This window comes from Nelusetta ayraudi, unplaced genomic scaffold (assembly GCF_046127955.1).
Source record: "Nelusetta ayraudi isolate G7.1 ecotype Tasmania unplaced genomic scaffold, CSIRO-AGI_Nayr_v1 ptg000001l, whole genome shotgun sequence".
In the NCBI taxonomy this organism is placed as follows: Eukaryota; Metazoa; Chordata; class Actinopteri; order Tetraodontiformes; family Monacanthidae; genus Nelusetta; species Nelusetta ayraudi.
Genome location: NW_027466051.1, coordinates 1,895,939 through 1,922,639, shown reverse-complemented (window position 1 = coordinate 1,922,639; position 26,701 = coordinate 1,895,939). Strand labels below are relative to the sequence as shown.

Sequence of the window (26,701 nt, the reverse complement as noted above, 5' to 3'; positions counted from 1 at the left end):
GCAGCAAAGGGTGCTTTTTTCCCCTCAGTTCTTGGGAGTTCACTGACAGAGACGCAGCTTATTGGCTGCAAAGTGAATTTCGGATCATGTGACACCTGCCGGATGTGGTAGTTCTGGAGAAGTGAATCGGTGTGTGTGTGTGTGTGTGTGTGTGTGTGTGTGTGTGTGTGTGTGTGTGTGTGTGTGTGTCTGACTCGCCGGAGTCAAGAGTCTGTCCAACGAACCCAGCTCCCTCGACTCCCTCGCCTCTCATGACGTCATTTCATATCACGACTGTCAGCTCGGCCCGCGGAGGAAAGCGAGAGGAGAAGCCGCGCATGCGCAGAAGCGGCGAGCCGAGCCCAGCCCGGACTTCAGTCAGCGAGCGAGCGAGTGAGTGAGTGAGTCAGGGAGCGGCGCGGTGCGGCAGGCAGCGGCACAGCGACCCCATCACGGACACACACCGACCGGAAGCTCCACTCCAGAAAGAACCGGAGCCGGTGGAGACTTCAGACTGTCCTCGGCTGTCCACACCCCCCTCTCCTCCTCCTCCTCCTCTTCCTCCTCCGCCTCCTTCTCCTCCTCCTCCTCTTCCTCCTCCTCCTCCTCCTCAAACATGTCCGTGGGAAGCGACTTTGGAAACCCGCTGAGGAAATTCAAACTCGTCTTTCTCGGGGAACAAAGCGGTAAGTCGCTGCGTCTTATTCCGCCGCGAAGTTCACTTCCGGTCGGCGCGCGGTGCGCCGTGAACTCGATGCACCTGCTGCTGGTCTGGTCAGCGTCGGCAAGTTCAGTGTGTGTGTGTGTGTGTGTGTGTGTGTGTGTGTGTGTGTGTGTGTGTGTGTGTGTGTGTGTGTGTGTGTGTGTTTTCCGTCAGTCTGGGTTGTGTTTCGATTTTGCCCCTTTTAGTCTCCCACTGTGAACAATTAAAGGCCGGTTGTGTGTTTTTCGGGGTGTAAAGGGTGTCACATGTTGGGTTCCGGATCCACCGGCCAGGGAGAGACTTCGGGTCGGACTGAGATGCGTTGGTGGAACCAAGTTGGTTGATGTGTGTTGTTGTTTTTGTTGTTGTTGAGACACACCCATGTTGCAGGTTGGAGTGTGTGTCCAGGTTCTGCTGGTTCTGCTGGTTGACCTCGATGTCTCCTCACTGGCCCCAGGTCAGTTAGTTCCTCCTTGCACCCCGAGGTGGACAGGATGGGAGTTAAAACTGCGTTGTTGTTGCAGTTGTTGTTGTTGTTGCTTTTTGTCTGTTTACAACCTGAAACAATCAATCACTCTTAGTCCAGCGCTTCAATCAACTCCTATTGATTATCCAGTTTAAATGGATCACGTGTCTCTGGTTGAGTGCCTGGGATAAACCCAAGCAGCTCTTGTATTCGGCCAAAATTAGCACACAAAGCTAAATAAAAGTCTGCTTGTACTATTGTAATGAGAAAGAAAAATGCTCAAGTATATTTTCCTGGCTTAAAGTAGCAAAATATTGAGTCAAAATTTGCAACTGTTGTGGTGGCAAGAGGTTCTAACAATAAACATCGTAGACGTTTGTTTATCTCCAGGCTTCCGTTTTTGTTGAAACTCGATTAATATGCACTAAAACTGCATGACCTTTCCGTCCTCTGGATGACTTTGACTTTCTGTCACTCTAGAGTTTGACCCTCTTTGAATTTCTATCTCTATTGCTTCACACAGTCCCGGTGATCTACATCTCTCTGCAATGACCTGTGTCCACCAGAGAGGGCACCAGTTCTCAAATTAGCACCAATAGGAGAAAACAGTCAGTATGATACCGGAAGTTGCCCCACCAATCGATATCTATCATCGCACAATGAGCAAAAAAAAAAAAAAAGCATTATTTGGATAATCTTCTTTCTTTGAAATTTAAATATTTGGATTTTTTTGTCTTTTTATTTGCTCGTCACCAAAACTCTATGTTGCACTTTTAAAATTGTGATTGATATAGTCGGTGTTATTAAGTGTGAAGACAGCCGCTCACTGGCAACTCCTTCCAATAGTGGACGTGGCCCTGCCTCCCCTACCAGCCAGTTTCAGCCCCACATGCAGCTTCTCTTCTCTTCTCAGAAGAGCCTTTTGTTTTCGTGCCTCTCTGATAATTAACGACGGTTCTCACACTCGGCGCATTACCCGCTGACATCTCGCTAATTACGCTAGCTGCAGAGTATAAGGCTCGAGGCTAATCGAGGTGGAAGGTTTGTTGTGAGTTTTGGGGGGGAAGTGGGCGTGGCCTAGCCGCTGTCTATCACAGGGTTGGTGGCCCCATCGTGCTGTTTTCTGGGCCTCTGCAACAATCCTTTCCTTCATCATTAATGAATAAACGTTCACTGCTGGATTCCAGCGGGTCAGGAGGGGGGCGGGGCATGAGGGGCAGTTCCCGCCGTGGCTCTGGAGGTACGGTTCCACGTTCCTGTGTGTCTCTTCTTCAAAAAAGTGGTTCCCAGCAGCAGCAGCAGCAGCAGAATGTTAAACGAGTCGACAGAAAGTGGCTCCTCCCACTTGCTTCTTCTCTCTTTCACTCTCGAGCTGCTGCTGCTTCTCTGCACAAAAGAGTGGCTGTGTCTCAATTCAGGGTCTGCATCCTTCGAAGGAAGCATCCTTCGTCTGAAGGAAGCGTTCTCCGAAGGACCCGGCTGAGAAGGACGAACCAAAACCCGCCCCACCGGTAACCACATGGGACGGTCTAGCCTTCTGTGTATTTCCTGGTTGCGTCACCGCCGGTCCCTCCTGCTGGCCAACCCCTGAAGTGACGTTTTTATAGCATCAAGCTAACCATTGGTTCGCCATCCAACGATGGCGTTGGATGTTCAAATAAGTAAAAACCCTACGTTAAAAACTGAATATTTTATGTGAAATTTCAATACTTAAATGTATACGTCATGTCTTTGCCAGTACATGCTGCTAATTTCAGCTGACTTCCCAGGATCCCAGGATGCTTTGCAGCAGCACGCAAAGCATCCTGGGATACAGAAGTACGCGAAGGATGGTAGCGGTGCATCCTTGGAATAGGCTAAAAGAAGGGCGCATTTTCGAGGGCGAATTTGGAGCGCCCTTTGGACTTTTGGGAATTGGGACAAGCCTTCGCGCAGTGCTATGACGCAACTGGCCTTCAAATGCATGCTTCGAAGGATGCAGACCCTGAATTGAGACACAGCCAGTGTCTGTCTGGCTGGATGGATGGATGGAGTTCAGCGCTGCCAGGAGGCCAATCCGCTGATTCCAGAGTCGACACCGGCCCACACTGCGGGCCGGAGGAGGCGGGAGGTGCGGAGCCGTCGAGCAGGTGGAGCCTCAGATTAGCGCTCAGAATTTATTGGGTCAGCGCTGTTTGGCCGAAGGCAATGGAACAAATACTGCATGGTACTTTGTAAAAGCTAATAGTTGGATGTAATCCCATTCTGACTCACCTCTTCCCCCCCCTCTGCCCCCCCCCCCCCCCAAAAAAAAAAAACACAACAGAGAGAGAAAACGTTGGCTGAGTTCAGCATCCGTTCAATAGCGCTGCCGCAATAATAGAAAAAACAAGATAAAAAAAATATAAGCGCTGTCTTCCGCTGCACAGCGATCGCTATCAGGCATCGGAATAGTGCTGACTCACCAGGCCGCCGCCACCACCGGGGCTGCAGTGCCCAACCAGAGGGAGGCGAGCACAGGCGGCCTCTCTGCCGCGTCACTCAGCATGTCGCCAGGAAACGGCCTTCCGGGGAAACGACACTCTGAGTCTCAGTGAGTGAAGGCGAGAAAGACTCAGATGGAGATATGTCGTTTTTACACACACGGCCCGAGCCAAGCCGAGCGGGCTGCAGGTGTGCGTAAGAGCAGCTGCAGCAGCAGCTGTTGCAGTTACAGCCGCAGCGGCAGCAGCTTCTGTCTGCACTGATTCTGCACACCGACAGGAAACGCATGCTGCAAAAGCAAGAACCTTTCTGCAGTTCTCTTGCAGACACCATTGCAAGCAAACTTCCAGAGAAGCTTGGATTTTCTGAACTTTTGCATTTCAAGAAGAAGGGAAAAAAAGGAGGAGAAGAAAATACCCATGTTTTCCCATAATTATTATTTTGGCAAAATCCCCACAGCAGATCCAGGAGTTTATTTTACACTGTCTTTAGTGTAGGAAGCTAAAGCTAACGCGTTAGTTTTCAAACGAAACAAATTTGGATTTTCCATTTTTTGAAATGGTTAAAATCCCTCAGAATCCCTCTAAACTGACCCTCTCAGATGTCTTTTGTTCTTTGGAAACCATCAAATCGACCCCTCTATGTCGATCCTTCTTCTTCTTTCTCCTCTAATGGACGGACCTCAGCTTTGATCTGCTCCTGATCAGCTCAGCTGCCCATTGATCGGTGCAGCCGATCGATGCTGTTCTGTCGCTAGTGCCGTCTTGGTGAAATCACCCCCCACACCTCCCCTCCACCTTGTGTGTCTGAGCTGGGAGACCTGTCCTGACATGGTGCTGCTGACACCCGGGTCGGCCCAGCTGCTTCCAGGAGGAGGCGGCACCTGTTCCAGCAGATAGGGAGGAAGGGAACCAGATGTCGTTTTTTTTTGTTGTTTTTTTAATGTGTGATATCAGTCTCTGATATCACGGCAGACGGCAGGGTTGTGATCTTCTTCCTTGTGGTTTCCGGGTGGAGTCAGCAACAGACCAACTCGGTTGGCCGCTGTCAGTTGGCCGACCTCTCATTCTCTCATTGGTGCCGAGCTCTCGTTAGCTTTTTAAAGTCCCAGTGATTGTCACGTCCCCATGAATGTGAAATCCGTCGAAAAGTGCTCACAATCATATGCAGTTAATGAAGACACAATGAATTCAGTTGGCTCTCGTTAGCAGCGAGCTCTCCTTAGCGCCCAGCTCTCGTTAGCACCAAGCTCTCGTTAGCGTCAAGCTGCCAGCACTGCAGCGCTGCACTTCAGGAGGCCGTTGAAACATCTGGGGCTGTAAAAAAAAATGCACTGCAGCAGAATGGGGCTGTGTGTTTTTTTTTTTAACCAATCAGAGTCTGGCTCCTGATGGACTTTAAGTGGAAGCAGCTGCAGGTCGGCAAAAACAGACTGTTGGTACGGTGTTCTCTGCTACCTGCTGAGTTTCCTTGTTTGTGCGGCAGCAGGAGATGAGCGTCCACGTGCTGGATATGTCTCTCTCACGTCCCTGAAGATGCTCGAACATACTGACTAGACTAAAAATAAAACTGTTGAGTTACACGTTCTTGTCTCTTCTTCCCTGTTTTGTTTAAATGAAAATATCTGCTCTCTCTCTGGAGGCGTGCAGGAGTAGTGTTTTTTTTGTTTTTGTTTTTGTTGCTGCCATAGGAAACGGCCAGCATTGGAGGGGAGGATTTGGGCGGCGCCTCGGCTGAGTCGGCGCCGCCCCCGAAGGCCCAGCGGAGCCTCCTTTACAGTCTAACTGGAATAAAGCAAGATGTGAATAAAGATGTGTCTGAATCAGCTCAGAAAGGAGGCGCTGTTTAAATCTGGATGCCCTCTGAAAAGCTCCCGTCTAGTGGATGATGTTTCTCACTGAGTCTTCCAACTTCCTGGATCTTGATCTTGGAAGTCCTGCAAGATTCCATATCGTAATACTTCTTCAAAACTGTTTTTTTTGTTTTGATGTTGGCATGAATAAAAGTATTTGATAAATACACTGGATGAAGTCCCCGGCTGTCATTTACCTAGCGTGGGAGGAGCCTGGAGGCTGCCTCGGCCCCTCGCTGCTGTAGACTCCTGCTACCTCCTCATTAATTGATGACTATAAATGATGATGATGAGTTCAGTGACGCTCGGGAGCGTTCAGCGCTCCTGGACTGCAGCGGCTCGTATATATCGTCAGGTTGAGGTGCTGTTGTGCTGAATCCCACCCCGCTCCCGGGGGAGAGTGGAGGCAGGTGGAACATCGATCAGTCTGAGTTTTAACCTGGTCGGGGGGGTCTTAGTGTCCGCGGACTGAGACATGAATCGCCGCTGGAGGAAGTTCAGGTGGTGGAGACGGCTAATAAATGTATCATCAGCATCATTCTGCAGATGTTTGATCCCTCTCGGCCTCCTGAAACACTGGATGGTTTGGCACCGGACGTCAGCCGGTGAAGGTCTCTGACCGACCCTGAAGCTGTTGGAATATTCACAAGGATATTGATGCTGCAGTGACTAACTCCTATTTTGAGCCTTTGCTAGCTGATGGAGTATTGTTTAGGCATGCACTCTCTCTCTCTAAACTTGAAATAACAAACCATTACCGTCTTCTTGTAGGTTCACAGTGCGATTCATTTCCAATTCGTTCAAGATTCAAGTCGACGTCAAACAGCCAAAATATGTTTGCTTCCCTTCTCAGCGTCCTGGGTAACATGATTCATAGAATTGTAGCACCTGCGATAACCCTGATCTTCCACCAAAATTCTTGTTTGACTGCCCCCTAGTGGCTCGGAGGGACCCAGCACAAAAAAGACAAGTTGAGTCTGACAGGACAAGTCAGGCACGCGATATTCCCCGCGATAATATTTTATATATGGCTCGGCCTCGCTGAGTTATACTCTGCCATAACTTAGATTGTGATAATACTTGTAATGTTTTTATAAATAATTAATAATTTTATAAAATATTTATAAAATATTATCACCACCTGCTTCGTTAACGCCTGTTAAATTAGAAGTAAAACTCGTGTGACTTCACCGCTGGACTCAGAAACTTGATTTATCCGACTCCAACTAGCAGAGGCAACATGACAACTGATGTTCTTTGTTGGTTAAACTGGACGATCTCATCCCTTCGCTAACTGGAGTCGCTTTCCGGAGACGGAACCACTGGCTGCTCTCTGGGGTTCAGAGCCGGGGGAGACTTTTAGTTGATATTAATGAAGGCCGTCTGAGCGGATGCATATATTTCATTTATTTAATGATTCTAAAAAAGCAGCATTGATCGTCTCACTATCTGGTGCAGTCCAGTCAACCAGGAGGCCTCCGGCTGCACCGACGAGAGGCCTCAAACTCTCCTGAAAGCCTCGGCCAGCTCCTCCGACCATCATTAGCTGCAGACGTAATTAACAAGCTGTCGGCACCGATAGACACCGATAGACACCTGATAGTCTGGAGGCAGGAAATGAGGAAAGCGGCGGCCCTGTTTCCTGAGGAGGAGCAGGAGGACGAAGAGGAGGAGGAGGAGCTGGAGGAGGAGATGCTATTTTTATTCCTGCAGCCCCGGAGCTGCCGCCGTTTGAGAATTTAAACATTAAAACGTCAGCGGCCCTCTGGAGCCAAACAGCAGATAGATGCTCCTCTCTCTCTCTCTCTCTCTCTCTCTCTCTCTCTCTTCCTCTCTCATTCTCTGGGCAATTGGTGACGCTAGACGTGTGTGTGTGTGTGTGTGTGTGTGTGTGTGTGTGTGTGTGTGTGTGTGTGTGTGTGTGTGTGTGTGGAGGCTGCCGCCGATATCTCTCTGAGTGCCGGGAGCTCGGCGACTCCGGGCTCTTCGCCATCCGCCGGCTCTAAAAGCAGAGCTCATGAATTATTCAGAGATGGTTGGTGAATGGGCGTGTCCTCGCTGGAGTTTGTCCTGCAGGTTCCTCCTCACCCCGCCCCCCCCTCCCACCACCTCCAGCCCTCCGCTGCACGTGCAGACGTCTGTCTAGTATCACAAACATCATTTTTTTCAAAGAGATCGATGAACCTCTTGGTGTTGGTTGATGCTAATTCCAAACAGATTTTTCATATGATGATGATGATGATGATAATGATGATGATGATGATGACAAAATGTCATCAGCATCATCAGCATCATCATCATCATCAGCATCTTTGAAGTTCCTCCTGCTGCTGCTGCTGCTGCTCTGCAAATCAGGAGTTAATCAGCTGGGAGATGTCGACATCTGTGCAGTTTTTCCCAACAGGTCTGCAGGTGTTCAGGTCTCCTGGTCTGGAACCTGCCCACTGACAAAACTGCCTTTTGTCTGTCTGTGGGTTTTTAGGTCAACAGAAACTCGAATTGAATTGAATTTATGGCAGGAGTTGGGTCGACGGTGCTCTGGCTTTATTTTTTTTTCTTATAATCTTCCTACTGAACATTTTCTGGAAGCTAATTATGAGGTGGGCGTGTGCAGGAACAGTACGCACCGGCCGGCCGAGTCCCGGGACGGCGAGTCCTGGAGCTGGAGAGCCTGCAAGCATTGAGCTCGTGTTGCTGCGTCCTTAATTACCGGACGCTTTTAGAAATGTGCTGAAAGGCTGAAAAATCCTGTTGTGAACCCGGTGGAGGAGCTGAAGTCTTTCCAGGTGAAACCTGAAGCCTGCAGCAGTAGTCTGACTTGAACTCGGGCTGCTGACCTGCCCTTTGGCAAGGCATCTGATTCAATCTGACCCCTGAAGCTGACCCCATCTGACCCCTTCACGCCCCGTCTGGTTTCTCTGCTGCTCCGCCTTGCCGCAGCACTTTCTTTTCTTTACCAGTGGGGGCAGCAGAGGGTCTCAGGCTGGTTTATCAGCGTGTTTGTGTTTGATTCGTGTTTGCAGGCTGAAGGAAATTCACTCGCAAGCCATCTGCTGTTTGCTTTCCTCCTGTCAGCTGCTGCCAGGCCTGATGAACAGGTGCACAGACGCATGAGTCCACCAGTCGCTCGTCACGGAGCGAGCGCAGCTTCTCCCGCTCGGTTGGGAAATATTCTCTCCGCCTGTCGGAGCCAAAGGGACCCACGGCTTCGTCCGGCGAAGGTGCAGCTCCACACGCATCCGCTTTATTTTTATCTCTCCGCTTGCGAGCGGAGCGGCCCCGTGCTCTGATTGGCCGTCGGGCTCCCAGGGGAGATTCCAGCATGGCCGTCGCCAAGTGGCCGGCAGCAGGTTTACCTGCTGGGCTGCAGGGGCCTCATCCTTTGTAGCGTGCGTGCGTGTGTGTGTATGTGTGTGTTTCATGATTTTGTGACTTTCTCGATGTTTTGGAAATCCCAAAATTCGAAGTGAAAAAAAAATGAGCCCTTTGAAGAAACTTTAATTTCAATATAGTTGTTTTCATGTTGACAATGGAAGTCTGACCGAATACTACCATGACTACTAGTCATATAGCATCATAATGGCCAGTTTATAGTGAAGTATATCTACTCTAATATACTATATGACAATATATTGACTACTTGATTCATGCCTTTCCCAGTTGCGTGTGCAAGAAAGTAATACATATGTATGTTTTATGCATGTATCTGTGTGCATGTAAAAACATTTTTATATATATATATATGTATGTGTGTGTATATATGTGTGTATATATATATATATATATATATATATATATATATATATATATATGTATGTACATGTATACATGTATGTAAATGTACAGTATGTATGTACATACATACTTTACATACATACATACATACTAGTGTTGTCATGATACTGGATTTCAGACTTCGATCTCGATGTAGCGCCGATACACCGATATTACGGAGAAGTCATCGTTTTTCATTTTCAGTATTGAAAGAATATCGATATATCGATATTTTTGACAACACTAATACACACATACAGTCATTTCTGTTTTGTTTTTTTCTTCTTTGCACATTTCGGAAGCGTTTTGTTTTGAATTTCTGCTCCCTAAACGTTGCGATTTTTTTGTTGAGCAATAATTTGGAGTGCAGGTATAAACTGTCTTTGCTGGAGCAGAGGTTCATGAACAGTCTGGAAGCCTGAAGTAAGCGACCGTCCGAGTCACTGTGACTTGAACTGCTCAAATGAGCAACAGGCAGCCGACTGGACGCCGACCGTCTCCGACCTTCAGATCGGCGTTAAATTGCACTTTAAGCCGCTAAGAGCCGCCTGATGAGGCGTCTGCGGACGGAGCTCAGCGGGCGACGGTGCTCCGAGTGCAGCAGTGGGTGGCGTTGCCTCCTGCTCCTCTTCCTCCTCGTCGGCGCTAATTGGCCCTCGTGTTGCAAAACCTCGCAGCGCACACAAACTCTTTGAAGCGCCGCGGCGAGCGGAGAGTCATTAAAACTGGGCGGTAGCCGGACTGCTGCTTGCTACGGTAGCATCGAAGGTTTGCAGGTGTAATGTGAGTTTGGATTTTTTTTTTTTTTTTTTAAATCAACCGGAATAATTAACGGACAAAGCTGAAACATTTTTCCAACAAAATGGAAAGCTGAATGGATGTGTTTTGAGGTTTTGTTGGAAAAAAGTCTCAACAAAGTTTGTTTTGCAGGTCGATTAACTGAGTTAACTACCGGCGCTCTTGGTTTGACTAGCGAAGGTGCTAGCCACCTCATTAACTAAAACGTTTGGATGTTTTAGTGGTTGGACGCTGAAAAAGCGTCTGGTCGACTCTGATTGCTGGGCTGATTCGCTCACATCGCTGCCCCTGGATTGTTAAAGATTTAAACACCGCGTGATGTAACAGCGCGAGTGAGCGAGGCCGTTCGTCCTCGCTCACCTCGGCCGCCTTGGCTACGTAACAGGGCGGGGGGGGAATGAAGTCAACGCTGCTTCCTGAATTATTGCTGAAACGTCGCAGGGAGTGTTTTTTTTTTTTTTCTTCTTCTTCCAAAGTGACGATGTGACGCAGGAGAAAGTAGGTCGGTGAGCGTGTTGCAGCCAATCAGCCAATCAGCCAATCACAGGGCGGCGTCTCAGTTCATCTCGGCCACGACTGTGTCATTCTCACTGACCCACCTGCTATTATGTTTTTGTTTTTTGCGGCGATCGATTGATCGATCGAGACACCTGAACTGATGGACTGGAATTCAATCTGCTCTCAGTTGGGGACAAACTCCTCCTCTAGCAGGAAGTTGGCTAAAGCACAATTGGACTGTGATGGCCTGATGACTGATGTGTAATCAGTGACGCTGATTCATTTTTTCTGTTTTTTTGCCATGATTTTATTTTTTTTTTTCTAAAATGAAATACGCAACTCAAGTGAATACTGACCAACGCACGAGTCCTGCACAGCGCCGCAGCGTCTCGCACAGCCTCGTCGCTCGGCCAGGATAGAGAGAGAGAGAGAGAGAGAGAGAGAGAGAGAGAGAGAGAGAGAGAGAGAGAGAGAGAGAGAGAGAGAGAGAGAGAGAGAGAGAGAGAGAGAGAGAGAGAGAGAGAGAGAGAGAGAGAGAACTGTCTGTCCCCGAGCTGTGACGCTCTGAGACGTGACTCAGAGGGAGGAGGGGGTGACGTGTGTGTGTGTGTGTGTTGGGTGCGGGGGGAGGTGCTGTGTCACGCTGTTCCGTGCATGAGTCAGCAGCTAGTACACCTCCGTCCACACACACACACACACACACACACACACACACTGATGGACACAACCAGAAATCGGTCTTGTCAGTGCTGCTGTCAGTGCTGCTGTCAGTGCTGCTTTCAGTGCGTGTGTCCTGATTGGCTGGAAGAGCAGGAGTTGTGTCATCTATCATCAACGTGCGACGTTCACAACAACGCAGATGAAACCGCTGTGGTCGGGGGCGGAGCCTGTCTGAGTGGGCGTGGCCACCGCTGCCACCACCTCTGATTTATTTTATTTTTTTGTTTAAACTTGAAGGTGTCTTCATGCTGACGCACTGCTGCGTTTTACAGTTGTAGAGGTCACCTGACTCGACCCTGGGTGGACCCCTCCTCTCCTGCCGTACACCACATCGGTTGTTGCAGCAGAATGATGAGCAGCTCAGACTTTCTTCAGTTACTGCACACCAACCAGTGAAACTTCCTGCCGAGTGTCTAAAGTAGGACAGCGGCGGCTGCGGCTGATGCGCTGATAAATTAGCATGAGGCTATTAGCATAATCAGCTGCCGTGTATCAGATTGTGCCTTGCAGATAGGAAAAGATAGACGACTGGTGTAATTAGTCGGCCTGATTAAAAAGTCCTGATATGCGGTTGGAACAACCGGTGGGAGGTGTTTACGGAGACCTGCTGGGTCTGCTGCAAACACTTTCTGCTTTTTATTTCAACAGTCAAAGAGGTTTTAACGTTAAAGATGTGCGGTTTTGCACAGCAAAGTTTGCGGAACGGTTGATAGAACTTGTCTGGTGGTCGGTGGTGTTGATTGTGAGACTAGACTGAACCAAACTCGACTAGACTGAAGTAGACTGGGCTGGACTGGACTAGACTGGACAAGACAAGACTAAACTGTCTGGACTGGACTAGACTAGGCCAGACTAGACTCAAATAGACTGGACTGGGCCGGACGAGACAAGACTGGACAGGACTAAACTATCTGGACTGGACTAGACTAGACCAGACTATAGTAGACTGAACAGATCTAGACTAGACTAGACTGATGGAGACTGGACTGGACTAGACTGAACTGGACTGGACTGGATGAGACTAGACTGGACTGGACTGGACGAGACTAGACTGATCTAGACTGGACTGGATGAGACTAAACTAGGCTAGACTGGACTGGACTATCTGCACTGGACTGAATGAGACTAAACTAGACGAGACTGGATTGGACCTGACTAGACTATCTGCACTGGACTAAAATAGACTAAACTAGACTGGACTGGACTAGACTAGATTTGACTAGACTGCACTAGACTGAACTGGGCTGTCTGCACTAGACTAGATTAAATGAGACTAGCCGCTGCTGCTGCTAAATGGAACCCAGACGAGGACACGAGTGATTGATTCCGGCCGACTTCCTCCTCAGCTGCAGAGATCCAGTCGCCCTCATTAGCGAAAATCTCTGAGGGCAACAGAGGAGGAAGAAAAAAAACTAACAGGAAACCATAAATCAGCCGTGCAGCGGCCGTCTTCCTGATGGTCATTAATTCTTACGTACAGTCGTGTTAACTGCCGCCGCTAGAAATATGAATTCCTTATTGAGTTGATATGAAATTAGTCGACCACTTCCCTGTTATTAGTCAGTCTCATCACGGCTGCGTCATGGAGCACTTTGAGCCAGTGGTGTAGTCTTAGTGTATTGTAGTGGGTGTACTCGTCACCCCTGCTGTCGGACACATCTGTCCAGCCGGGGTTTCAATTGATTTTTAGGTGTTTTTTGCGCGTCTTTTTCTTAATGTTGTCCATTTTCCTGATAGTTATATGATCTTTTTTTTTCTTTTTGGAAGTTTTGCTCAAAATTGGTCAAAATATTAAAATACACAAATCCTTTGCCCTAATGAGGTCCGTCAAAGTCTTTTGGTGCGAGTGCAGCGGAAAATAAAAACATCAAACGTCTCAAAATAGATTTCTAACACCAACCAATCGCACTGCTTGATCAACATTCATCTTCTTCTTCTTCTCCTGCAGTTGGAAAGACGTCCCTGATCACCAGGTTCATGTATGACAGCTTTGACAACACGTATCAGGTATGTGCCTGCCTGTATGTGTGTGCGTGTGTGTGTGTGTGTGTGTGTGTGGATCCAGACCTCCTCTCTGCATCTCACTCGTCATCCCAATAAACACAACGTTACTTATGCAGACGCATAGAAGCACTTATAACCATAAAATAAAACCTGTTATTGCTTTCCAAGTTAAAAAAAATCCACTAACATGCAGTAATAAAAAAAAAAAGAATTAACGATAAATCTCTCGCAGATTAGCTGCATCAGGACACCAAGTGTTGAGTTCCTCACATCAGTTTTAGCAGGTGGCTACAAACACGAGGCTAAATGACACTGCTTCCTGGACATGTTGTGAGTTTTTTTTTTTTTTTTTTGGGTGTGTGTGTGTGTGTGTGGGGGGGGGGGGGGTCATCATCACTCAAGTGAAGCTGCGGCACTAAGGTCAATTTAATATCCATCCTGAATCCTCATGAAACATGATATAATATAAGAACTTCATCTTGCAACTTAAACCTGAATGTCAGGTTGAAGTTCTGTGGACCTTCAAGACCTGCAGCTCATCTCATCACCAGCCTCCTCCTCTTTAATTGAAGTCGCCTCCCTCATTTAAAAATATATGCGAGCTGGAGAAGAACGTTTCCACCGGGAGGAACAAAAACAAAATTGGCTAGAATTTTTTTTTTCTCTTTGGTTGCCAGAGTTAATAAAGTTCTTCAGCCTTCTCACCAGTCAATCCAGTCCAGAGGGTTTGACTGGAGCTGCCGGAGTTCAAGCGCCACCCACGGGTAGACTGAGGGAGGACTTCCTCTCCACCTCACACCGGCAGGCGAGTCACAGTGGGTGTCTTGAGCTCAGGGTGGAGACCGAACACCTGACTGATGCTCTCAGTCTGAGCTGGTGGAGGAACAGAGACTGCCAGAGCTTCAGGAAGCTTCCTCTTCAATCAACCAACGGGGAGTTTTTCTCAAACTGCAATAAACACGGACTTCCTGTAGGGGGGTCTCAGCCCAAAAAGTGTCGACTTGGAAGGTTGTGATGCTGCTGGCCCTGTTGGGTTATTTCTTTTTTTCGCACGCTAATGAAGGTGCTGGGATTTTATGTGTATGCAGCAGAACTTTGTGTGGCTCTGCAGAGCTTTTCCTGCTGGTCCTGAGCTGCCTCGCCTCTCCATCCTCCACCATCCTCCTCCATCCTGTTTCTGGTGCAATTTAGCTCCAAAAGAAAAAACTGCTCAGAAGAGGCTGTGAAGCATTTCTGGACCATCACTGTGACAAAAGCTTTGGAAAGCTCTGCGCAGCTTTGGAAAAAAATACCCTTGTTTTCATGCAATTGCACCCGGATCAATTGCTGGATTCGCTGACATCTTGACATCAGCTGCACTTCAGCCTTGATTTCGAACCTCTCTCCTCCCCCTCCTCCTCGTCCTCCTCGTCCTCTTCCTCACCCACCTCCTCCGTCGATGACGTCGTCCTCTCAGCTGGAGGTTTCCGCCAGAAAAACACACGTATTACAGGATCGACCTCAGCAGAGAATTTACAGAATCAACGTTTATTTAAAAGGAAGAAGATGCTGCAACTGTCCTGCAACTAATTCCCAGCTGGGAGAGGTTCTCCACCCTTCTCCTCTTTCTTCCTCTCCCCCCTCCTTCCCCCTATTCTCTTTTCCTCCTCCTGCTCCCCCCTCCTTCCTCCCCTTGACCACTTTCTTCTCCTCTTCCCCCTTCATCTCTTCCTTGTTTTCCTCTTCTTCCTCCCCCTCCTCCTCCTCCCTGTGTCCCCTTCTTCTTCCTCTTCCTCCTCTTCTTCCTTTTCCTAGTCTTCCTCCCCCCCATCCTCCCCTCCTCCTCCTCCTCTCCCCACTTTGGCTCAGTAACACTGAGAAACTGTAACTTTCTCCGTGTTCCCACTGAGAGCTGATCTCGAGGGGCCTGTGAGTGTTCATTAAAATGCTGCTTGCATTTTCTCAGTGGGAGTGTTTGTGCTGCTGCTCGTGGGGGAGGCACCGTTCCTTTTCGTTTTCTTTCTCTTTTTTTTGCCCGTCGAGGTTGGAAACTAAGACTCTCTGAACGTGGGGCTGCAGGAAGCCTCTGGTCTGGGGAGAAGATTTATTCTCTCTCTCTCTTTCTCTCTCTCTCTCTCTCTCTCTCTCGCTCTACCCCCCCCCCTCTCTCAACCGCATCACCAGTCGCACCAGTGGTGGTTGTTTGACTTTAAGGCTCTTAGATCTGATCCTGATCCAGTTGAGCGCTCCAGAGGAGGTTGAGGATGAAGCCGACTGAGCGTGTTGGTGGTCAGCAGCAGGAGGAGGAGGAGGAGGAGGAGGAGAAGAATGAAGGGAAGGAGGAGGAGCTGGAAAAGGAGGAGGAGGAAGAGGAGGGGGAAGAGGAAGGGAGGGGTTGAGTGGCCACTCTGCTAAGAAGTAGCTGACTTCCTGGTCCAGCAACCAGCTGACAGGGGGGTCGGGTTGTCGGGATTGGAGCCCTAGAAGCTTTTGTCGGAGCTGTCAGTCACAGCAAATCAGCAGGCCGTGACGGGATCACATGTTCAGCTGCTCAACGACTCTCTGAGTCTGCTCGACCTCAACCTGTGCACCACACAACCTACCAACAGATGAAGTCTCAGAGATACTGTACATTGACAGAAATATATATATTTTTTGCAACTGGTCTGGTCACATTCTTTTCTTTGAGCATCCAACCTCCTTAAGTTGTCAGCTGGATGCGATTGGACTGGAGGAGGAACCTTGTTCTCCTGCTGCTCCTTGTCAGCCGGCAATGCACGGCCAGTGGCGGCACACAAAATCGTGGCCTACAGTGTCGTTTACAGAGCGCCACCCTGTGGCTGCAGTACCCTGGTGTTATTTCACCACTTCTTCCAGTGTCCAGGGGCAGGGGCTGGTCTCATCATGCCCCCGTTTGCTGAGCTGAGGTTCAGGGTTGCCGAGGACCTGCAGGGAGCCGCTTTGTTTTGGTGCTTGAGCATTGTGGAAGGGCGACATCTAGTGGTGGAATGCTGTTGATTTGCAGCCCCTTGCAAAACTCGCCTCACCGATGTTTAAATGGTAGTGACTCTGCCCCAAGTTTGGTGTTGGCTCTGCCCTCTCCTCCTTTATGAGCTTTTATTAGCTTTAGCATTAGCAACAGGCTGTAAACACTGGGCTAAATGTCTCTTTATTGGGAGAATAGGGGTCCATCATACTGATAATAGCTGGTTATCTGAAGATGGTAAAATCCGAACAGGCTGAGCTCAGGCTGTGGACATTTTCAAGTGAAACATTTTTTTGTCTCAGAACAGAACTCGCTGAACAGAATCCATCATCGGGACGGCATACTGGTTAAAAATGTAAATGTATTATTAATAATTTCTGCTGATCCGATCTGACTATTTCTTTCACCCTCTGCCTGAGATTCTAAATTTAAACGTTGGAGCAGAAAGACTGAGTATCTCGGTGGAAGAGGAAGCTCCTGAAACATTTCTTCGCTTTTAAAGTCATTTGAACAAATAACTCAGTGATTCCGGCCCAGTTCTGCTATGTTTTTTGGAGCAATTTTCTTTCTCTCCAAAATCCAAACAATTGATCTGAAATAACCCCAAGGGAGGAATTTGTCTCGGTGTTGGCAGCAGGTTGTACCAGCTGACACTCTGAGAAGGAAGTTAGTCCTGGAGCTGAACGACTCATTTGGCCCAACAGGAGTGAATCGCTGAGCCATGAGAGTGAAAAATGGAGGCCCAGAAGTTGAGAACGACCTTTGACTGGCAGGTTCATTGAGGTCTGTTGTGTTGTTAAGCCGGATAACATCATGGCGCCACAAAAACAACACAATCATCAAGTTTTTCCTTGTAGTTGCTGATCCGGACTCGTCCAATTAAAACATTTTCTCCTCCAAAGTCGGTGGTTGTTTTCATCCCAGCAGCCAAAACCTGAACAACAGGAACCGTTTTAATTGGACTGAAAAAGTTGGGATCTTCTCAGAGGAAAACTTTTATTTTGGGAGTTGAAATGATCCAACAGAGTGTTTGATTTTAATAATCTGTCTCCATGAGGCGGTTTGTTTAAAGCCCGAACGTTGTGTCTGGACTGGGCCTGCAGCGGTGGCAGTGGGCACGAGTTCGTCCTGGAGCTGCTGACGGACTTCCTGCCGGAGTCGCTGTTTGATGGAGACGCGCGCAGCAGACAATAAAAACACCTGGCGAGGCAACAGATGGACAGAGGAATCTAAACGTGTCGAGGACGGACAGAATTTTCACCACCGACCTCATCGTCCAGCAGAGAAGTTTCATCCGATCCAATTTCAACTTCCCTCCTTTCCCAAACACACACTTCAGACTCTTTACAAGATGGATGTGGAAACTCAATCCAACATCTTTGGGGAAATATTTTCCTTGAACGGTTCTTCAGAATCGACTGTTTGTGACGTCATAAACAAGCACTGGGTCAGTGACCACGCTTGCAGCCAGGTGCTGGCTCCGCCCTCTGGGGCCAGGTCCAACCAAAGCATCACTTTTAGCAGGAAACTGCAAACGGAGGGCTAAACTGTGTGATGCTGCTCACCTGGAGTCAGGAATGAAATAGAAAAATAAAAGTCGGGTGTAAATGTAGAGCTTTCGTGCTTTGTTTTGTTGTTTTTTTTTCCACACTGGTGTTGACGGACGTGTCATTTTTCTGTGAAACAGGCCACGATCGGGATTGACTTCCTGTCCAAGACCATGTACCTGGAGGATCGAACGGTAAGAAGGCTCACAGCTGTGAGGAGTGTGTATGTATGTGTCTGTGTATTTAGTGACTTTCTAGGTCTTTTGAAATCCCAAACTGCAAAATTCAATATGAGCAAGTTGACTGTGAATGTATGACCCTATACACTGCGAATGTCATCAGTTCACGACCATATTGGCCAGTTGATAGTGTAGTATATACACTTATTTATGATGTGTTTTTATATTGACTACTTGAGTCATGCTTTTGCAAGTTGAGTGTGCAAGAAAGCAGCAAATTGTTATTTATAGGTTTTTTTTTTGCACATTTTGGTGATAAACATTGTTTTGAATTGTTGAATTGAGATGTTGCCATTTATTGTTGATGAAAAAGAAAAGGAATTTGGAATGCTGTTATACAGTGTTTGATGAAGAAAAGGCTCGTTTCAGCCTTGAAGCCTGAAGTGACCGTGTGTGTGTGTGGTGAGCGTGTGTGAGGGGAGCCCTGTGTTTCCAGGCTCTCTGATGACCTCCGGTGACCTCAGCTCTCTCTCCCCGACCCACAGGTCAGGCTGCAGCTGTGGGACACTGCGGGGCAGGAGCGCTTCAGGAGCCTCATCCCCAGTTACATCCGGGACTCCACCGTGGCCGTGGTCGTCTATGACATCACAAGTCAGTCAATCCTTAGACTCCTCCCCCTGCTCCCTGATTGGTCGAGTTCAGCTCATCTCCTGATGTACATTCTCGTTTTTCAAGGCTGTCTTTAACTCGGTGTGTTTGGGCAGACATGAACTCCTTCCAGCAAACATCAAAGTGGATCGAGGACGTGCGGACAGAGAGAGGAAGTGATGTCATCATCATGCTGGTCGGCAATAAAACAGACCTGGCAGATAAGAGGTAAAGCAGGGTCGAACGTTTTCATGTGGTCTTTTCTTCGCTCTGTGTGTGTGTGTGTGTGTGTGTGTGTGTGTGTGTGTGTGTGTGTGTGTGTGTGTGTGTGTGTGTGTGTGTGTGTGTGTGGCACGTCCCTGCAGGTCACATGACTCCATGTGTGCATTAATATGACAGAGGTGGTTTTGATGAAACCACAAAGGTAATTCAGTTTAATGGACTTCACTGCAGCAGGTCAGAGAAATGAGATTTGAAAGAAATTACCCCCCCACCCCACCCGCGCACCCTCCAACACGGACACCATGCGCCACCTGACCCATTAGCATTCGCATTTATGCTGCTACGCAAGTCAAAGTCATTACGACGGAAGGAAGACTTAATGGGCCTCTCGCTGCCTTCAGAAGGAGAAAATGCATGTAAACCAGGCGTCTGTATAACGGCAGCAGCTGCAGCCAAGGAGAGAGGTTTGAAGATTGAAGCGGAGAGAGGAAAATAAAGTGGTAAAGCCTTGCTGAAGCAATGGATTCAAACCATTGAGGGTTTAAATGCGTGTTATCAGTGGGAGAACCTCGCTGTGGATGGAGCATCGACTGAAGAAGAAAGTCCCCAGAGAATTGCAAACACAGGGTGGCGCTCTTGGCGTCTTATGCTGCGACTTCCTCTCATTCGTGACGGGAGGAACGCGTTAATGCACACTACCGTTAAAAAACTGCAAGTAATATACGTGTTCCTTCGTTATTTTTTGGTCCGTTTTCACCAAGCGGACGTGATGGGAACGTTCTAAGCTGTTTTCAGTCAAGGGTTTTGCCTGTCTTTCGCAGTCCTGAGGCTGAGAAATGCTCTGGTTATGACGTCACCTGCTTGCGCTGAGACTTTCTGAGAGGAACCTGCTAATTATCATCATTATCATCATCATCATCATCATCAGCCGCTTTCACTCCTGTGCGTGTCACGTCTCTTTTTGAAACGTCAGCCGTCGGCCTCGTCATCTTCTGTCACTTCACAGCACCATATTCCCTCCGCTCTGCTCGTCTCTCATTTTCAGAGAGAAAAACTGCTGCCGACTGCAGTTTCAGAAACGTCTCTCTCCCGGAACTGTCAGTTAAACGGCCGCATTCACAACAGAGAGCAGGGAGGGCGACAGTTTGTTGAGGTCAAGAAAAGCTTTGCAGCAGTTGTTTGTCAGTATGAGCGGACCAATCAGGGTCCTTCCAGGTGAAAGGAGGCGGGGCTTTAGCAGGGCTTTAGCTGTGACGGAGACAGGAAGCTGCAGCCATCTTGTAAAACAGGATGTGAGGTGATCAGACTTGGAAGACTTGAAACAGTTGGAACCATCACAACTTTTTGCAAGTGGCGTTTTAGTTGAGTGAGCCTACCCCAGTTTGACAAGTTGAATGTTGTTGAATTTCCATGTTCTGGTTTTCCTCGCCGTCCCTCTGAGTCTGAGGAGAGGGGGGAAGGGGGCGTGGCTTGGCCTGGCGTGCCGGCTGGAACTCGGCTGGCCAGAAATAACCCAGAGCCGCTCTGCTGCTGCTCCGCCAGCTGGTCTTATTATGTAAATGCATCTTCAGCGCCGCTTTTTCTCCCCTCCGCTGATGAATCAGCCTCTGCAGTCTCACAATGGAGGGATTTTCATTTTTATCAGCTCCTATTTAAAAAAAGTAGAGACGTGGTGATTGTTGTTGTTGTTGTTGCTGTGTCGAACGGAAAAGCTCCTGGAGTTTTTAATCGAAGCTCCTGGTCCTAATGAACCAGCCGGCTGCTGAGGAGCCATCGGTGCAAATTGTCCGTCATTAATTCGGACTGTGCCATTTATCGCCCTCGATTAATTAAATTCGGCTAATTAGCTCCTGCGTGTGTCCTCGGAAAGCAGCAAGAGCTGCCAGTAAAAACAAAAAAGGTCCGCCGGGCTTCCTCCCCCGCCTAGGCTCCGCCCCTCCTCCTCAGGCCTCCCATTCTGTCCAATGTCTCGCAGGCAAATCAGCATCGAGGAGGGCGAGCAGCGCGCCAAGGAGCTGAGCGTCATGTTCATCGAGACCAGCGCCAAGACGGGCTACAACGTCAAGCAGGTGAGTCTCAACTGGTCCCTCCCCCTCCGAGCCCCTCCGAGCAAGCAGCAGGTTGGACGAAAGTTGCAGTTGGCAGAGCAGCTCCCTCTTGTTTGCAGTTCAAAGGTTAAGTGGGTAATGTTTTGATATTTGGAGAAGAAACAGCGACATCAAGTGGTTACATTTTATATTGCAGCGCCCACCCTCTTAATCCTCCCTCTCCCGAGCTTGCCAGTGAACTATGGTGGCCTGCGCATGCAAACACTGGGAACCTCGTCCACTTTTTTCTTTGTTGGTTTATTTGAAGACTCGAGTGTTCACCCTAAATACAACACGTGCTGTCAGGTGACCTGGATTGTCCACAGCAGGCTTCCTTAGATATGACGGTGCAAGATGGCAGCTAATTGGGACAAGACCCTTGATATATATACATACATAAATATATGTATGTATATATACATGTGTGTGTGTGTACTGTATACTGTATGTACTGTATATATATGTATGTATGTGTATATATATATATGTATATACATATGTATATGTATATATACATACACATGTGTATATGTATATATATGTACATACATACATACATACATACCGTATATATACACATATACTACATACGTGTGTGTGGAAAACCAAATTACTTTTATTGTACTGCAAGTGTACACTTTTATCAATGTATTTACGGCCAGGATATTGAACAATATAAAAATCATAAATCAGGCCACAGTTTACACTCTGGACCTTTAAGCATAGAAAATGATTGCCATTAGAAGCTCCTTAATTCATGAGCAGCTCCACCTGCTGGACGACTATGGGAAATACAGTGATGACGCAATATGGCCGCCCCCTTACATGTAGACCCGCCCCTTTAGGAATAGAAATGGTCCTTGCCGGTTAAAGATCATTCTGTCGGAACAAACGCTTGTCATTGATGAACGCGCACCATCTTATTTATTCATTTTCTTGGTTTTTCCTGTCTGTCTCCCCGCAGCTGTTCCGGCGTGTGGCGGCGGCTCTTCCCGGGATGGAAAGTGTGCAGGAAACAAGCAAAGAAGGCAGTATCCTTCCACCGCTCAATGGGAAACCATTATCTAATAACAATAATTCCAGTCTGGGCACTTTATCAATCTCTTATATGAGACGTGACAGCTCTCTTTTTGCAGATGACACCTGTTCCTGAAACCTGACGGCAGGGTTAATACATCAGGTGTCAGCCGCTCGTCCAATGAAAGCGGTTTTCTGCTCCGACAATCTCGCCGCCTGTAAGGCTGCAGCCGATGCGCGTGCGTCGACTGTCCTACAAGACCGACTCAACTCATGCAAAGACCAGAAAATTGCTCCTCGTCCTCCCCGCAGAAACACTCTGGAGGTGTTGACTCAGAGAACTTTCCATGTTTGGCTGCAGGATGATTCAGATTCTCGGCTCTGGCTCGTTAATGGCGGCATTGCCCTTCAGCTTTAATCGCAGCGGCGCCGAGTTTAGAACTCCGTCGACAATGGAGGAGAGATTTCCTTGTCACACGAGGCTTTCTGGGGGATAATCCCAGACTGCTCCCACTCCCACTCCCACTCCCACTCCCGCTCCCACTAAATCCCTGGGAAGGAGCGCAGAACTCATCTGTAATGTTTTCTCTTCAGGAAAGGTTTGAAAATACCTTTAATGTTTCTAAATTCACCTTCGCTTTATTAAGATAGAATTTGCCAGTGTTTGTCTAATACTAGCGTTAGATAAATGAATGGTAAATGCTACCATCTGGGGGTAGAAGCAGAGCACTACAGCTATGTAATGACAAAATGACAGGTCTTTGCTCCTTGAAGATGTCTTTCAACCATTTTGAACCCTTTTTTAAACATAACTGTTCATCAATGTGTTACCATTCTGGCGGAATATAATCTCGATGCTATGATTTATTGATTTATTTTATTCCGACTTCCTTAACGTTTTTTCCTCCAGTGATCGACATCAAGCTGGACAAACCGCAGGAGCCCCAGACCACCGAGGGCGGCTGCTCCTGTTAGTGATTCCTGACGACCAGAAAAGAAACAAAACATCGTTTGCACAACACGCTTGTTTACGTTGCTTCCCATCGGTTAGCCTGCAGCTGCACGTGGAGAATCCGGCTCATCGGTCGGAACGAGCAATATGTGAATTTGGGCCCGAAAGTAGACGAAAGCTGATCTGTTGAAGAAAAACTGCTGACACACTTCTCACAACGTGCAAAAAAGAAAAACTTAAAAGACCCACGAGTCATTTTTGTGGATACAGTTTTTGTTGGTAGGTAGATGACGAAGCCTCCCTGCTTTTGTTTTGTTCACTTGTTTGTTTGTTTGTTTTGTTTTTTTTATATTTTTGTATAATCAGGGAAATTTGTCTGGAATTTTTTTGAAGGAGGTGAACAATGAAGAATTACAATCAACAATTTCATGAGTGAAAATTGTTTCAGATGCTTTTGTATCCAGTAGAGCTACCTACAAATTAAGGCTAAGTAAGTAAGTAAATAGTTAAATTTAGCAATCTCAGCCGTAGCCGGAAATCCCACTGTTCTATAACCTGGGACTCGTGTTCCTGTTGTTGCACATTTAAATGGGTCATATTGAACAAAGTTTCTGAACTAATCCTGTCGTTAGTCTCAGCTGATAGCGGTGACACGGCTGCTGATGTAATCCTTTGGGGCAACTGCCACTGTCAGAATTAGGACACAGACAAACACTTTTTTTTCTCACATTGCTCACCCTGACATTGTTACTACCGAGCGAAAACACATACGGCAGTACCTAAAGGAAAGGATCTGATATGAGAGTGATACGCCTCAAAGTTAAACCATCTTCATTTTATTTTATTTTTTTTAATTTACAATGAGCACAAGTCTGAGGGGAAGGCTTGCTGGGGAAAACGCTCAGTGATGGGTTTTACAATGTAGCTTCTGATCCAACTGTCTCGTCTCAACAATCCACTCCGATTTCCAAAAGTTTCAACACCGAGCACCCCCCCCCCCCCCCACTCCCCCTCGGAGAAAAGCTGAGCTACTGGTTCAACAGAAATGATTTGAAATCAACCTTCAAACTGTCAGTGCAGAACTGTTGAACAGCAAAACACTGTTCTTTGGAAGTTGACCCAGAGGATCACATTGTGGCTGTCCGAGGTGCGTCTGAGCTTGGCTATGGCTATTTGCTAACAGCAATAGAAAAAAACCTCTTCAAAACAAATGACAGGTCTTTATTTTAGATCGTCAGGATTCAAAGCCCAGACCCGCTGCCTCATCACCACAGACCTACTGAAAACATATTTTGGGATCCATTATGTTGCGATTCAAATGGAAAGAATTTAACATTGAATATTTCTTTTTAAGCGTCTAATGCATGTTGTCCGCCTCCCTCGGTCCTCAGCGTCTCCTGTACAGACACTGCCTGGCGCCTGCACGGCCTTGTTGCCACATTTTCTTGTCCCCTTTCATTTTGTAACTGAGCTGCTTCACTCGTTGCAGCGCGACACCTGCTTGTATTTTGAGGTAACTGCACACACCACACAGCTGCGGCTCCCGCGTTCGACACTTTTGAAAGTCAAAGTTTTGTCGCTTGATTGTTGTCTGATTTGCACACGTCGACCCTTCGGGTTGATCTTAGATGGTGGAAACAGTTTGTCGTCAATGTTACGGCCACTTCACCTAATGGCTTGGTTGTCATGTGACTCATCCCCCACTGAGATGATGATTTTGCTGCTAGTGTTTAAGAGAAAATCTACTGACTTTGGCTTCATGCTGTGTTTTTTGTTTGTGTTTTGTAATCTTATTGGCAGGTTTGTATATGTGGCCAACGACGACACTACTTTTAATTTAAAAGTGTAAAAAAAAAAAAAAAAAAAAAAGAAGGAAAAAAAATGCTTACCGCACTTTTTAAGAACAGTGTTTTAGACTTAGCGCAATGACTCGAGTCTTAGAAATCAGGATAGAAGATAGAAGAAGATAGAAGACATAATACAATTTTTAAACCTCCAGATTAACTGGAGTTCTGTGTCGTAGCGTAAAACTGGAAACGTTTGTGAATTGTTCTCACGTTGTCCATTGGGGGGGAGCACTTTCGTTAATGCTAGTCTCTAATCCACCTTAATGAGCCAAATATTAAAAAGCAGGGATCGGGTGGAAGCGGACAGACGGCGCTCTGTCAGGAATGTACGTCGCTCGCTTCAACCACGCAGCCTTGTACAGAGAACACTTCCCGAGGAGTGACTCATCGTTTTGTTTCTACCAAACCTGCACCGGTGATTCATCCGTCTCCCTCCCCGCCGAGAGCCTCCGTGTTTATCCTCCCTCCGCGTGTCAGAGTCCACCTTTGTATCTCTTCACATCCATTCCGACGTTCCCTGGAAACGGACGAGTAGTGCAACAGTCGTCCCTGCATGTCACTGGGCGGGGGTGGGGTGGGGTGGGGTGGTGTAGGGTTGGGCGGGGTCGCGGTTGTGTCCCGTTAAACACTGTACAGAGATTCAGCATGTCTCTAATAAAGACGTCTTATTATCAAAGTGATGCCGAAGCCTTTATTTCAAAACGCATGCAAACATTCGTGGCGCACGTGTGTGTTGTTGTTGTTTATTTGGAAAGTTGAGGACCACCAAAAGGTTCCTACCTTTAGAGTGAGGACATCTTGGTTGATCCTCGTATTTCTTTTCACTGGCAGTCGATGTGAAGTTTGTGTTTGTTTTTGTGAGATATGATGTCAATCTGTGAATGTGTTTTTTTTTTTTTTCCTCCACTTACATTCCTGCAACATGTGTGTGTAAGACATGACCTCACTCTGTGGTCCTGCCAATAAGGCCAGTGTTGCTGCACCTTGCATACAACAGCGTGTCTTTGTTTATGTGGTTGTGAGTCAGCCGGAAGTCCAACTGCAGACACCACAATAATGAGGCAACGCACATGGTGGCAGAAGAGCCGAACTCGTTGATGTTGGAGTTGATGTTCACCACAGGTCCACCGCCTAACCTTTCATGATAATACTCAGCTTATTAGACTGCATGCTAATAAGGCAAATAATGATCCAAACACAACTAGGCGCACAGTTGGAAACGGGAGTATGTGGAAAAAATTAAAAACAAAAAGTGACAGAAATGGAACAAACTGATTCATATCAACGCAGAAAGAAAAAAACTTTCAGAGTTTCAGAAGTTTGTGTTGTTTAACAGACGACAACAGTGATTCATTTCAAAACTGTTGATCACAGCAACAGGGAAAAAACACAATGTTTGTGTGGCAACAGTTTCCTCCTCACACGTCGGCTGAAACCTCGATCAGACTGAAACTCTGCAGCTGTGCAGCTGTGCCTCAGTCAACCTGCTGACTCTGTCTACATCCTGGTTGCTGTTTCCTCACTAGCTGTGACCTTCCTCAACCTGTCTTCTGATATTTCCCAACCATCCCTGCAGGTTTCGGTGGAACGTTGTATCCTAGCAGGACTGACGCGTTGCCCTCGTGCGGCAGCAGTGATGCAACACGTCTTATGGCATGAGTTGCTGTTGTTGTTGCTCCTTTTTTTCTAAAGACACACCGCAAGGATTCCTCCCGTGGATCCTGTCTGTCAGTCTGAAACTGCAACTAGTCTGGAAATTTTCCACTTACAATGAGACACTATTAGATTTTTTTTTTTTTTTAACATGTTTCGTCTGGGAAAGAGTATTTGTGATTGGGCTCTTGGGAATGTTTGGAAAGAAGCTGAAGGGGATTGGACTAACCTTACATGTCATATTCTATACAAGATATGTCTTTGTACTAGGTAACAGCTTGGTAGAAGCTAGTCACCAACCTTTTTGTACCTTAGAGCCACCTCATG

At 47.5% G+C, this 26,701-nt stretch overlaps 1 protein-coding gene across 2 annotated transcripts; it reads left to right on the top strand.

Annotated features, from left to right (window-relative positions):
* The first annotated feature begins 189 nt into the window (after positions 1-189).
* On the top strand, positions 190-24,778 carry rab6ba (RAB6B, member RAS oncogene family a). Of its 2 annotated transcripts, none has more exons than XM_076023946.1 (8): positions 190-665; positions 13,202-13,260; positions 17,910-17,963; positions 18,473-18,599; positions 18,713-18,824; positions 20,794-20,887; positions 21,870-21,936; positions 22,833-24,778. In XM_076023946.1, exons 1-8 carry the CDS (start codon positions 596-598, stop codon positions 22,895-22,897), a joined length of 648 nt encoding a protein of 215 aa, XP_075880061.1. In that variant the 5' UTR covers positions 190-595; the 3' UTR covers positions 22,898-24,778. The 2 variants fall into 2 exon arrangements, with proteins under 2 accessions (XP_075880061.1, XP_075880142.1); XM_076024027.1 differs by having other exon boundaries at positions 197-665; positions 18,494-18,599.
* Positions 24,779-26,701: the final 1,923 nt, after the last annotated feature.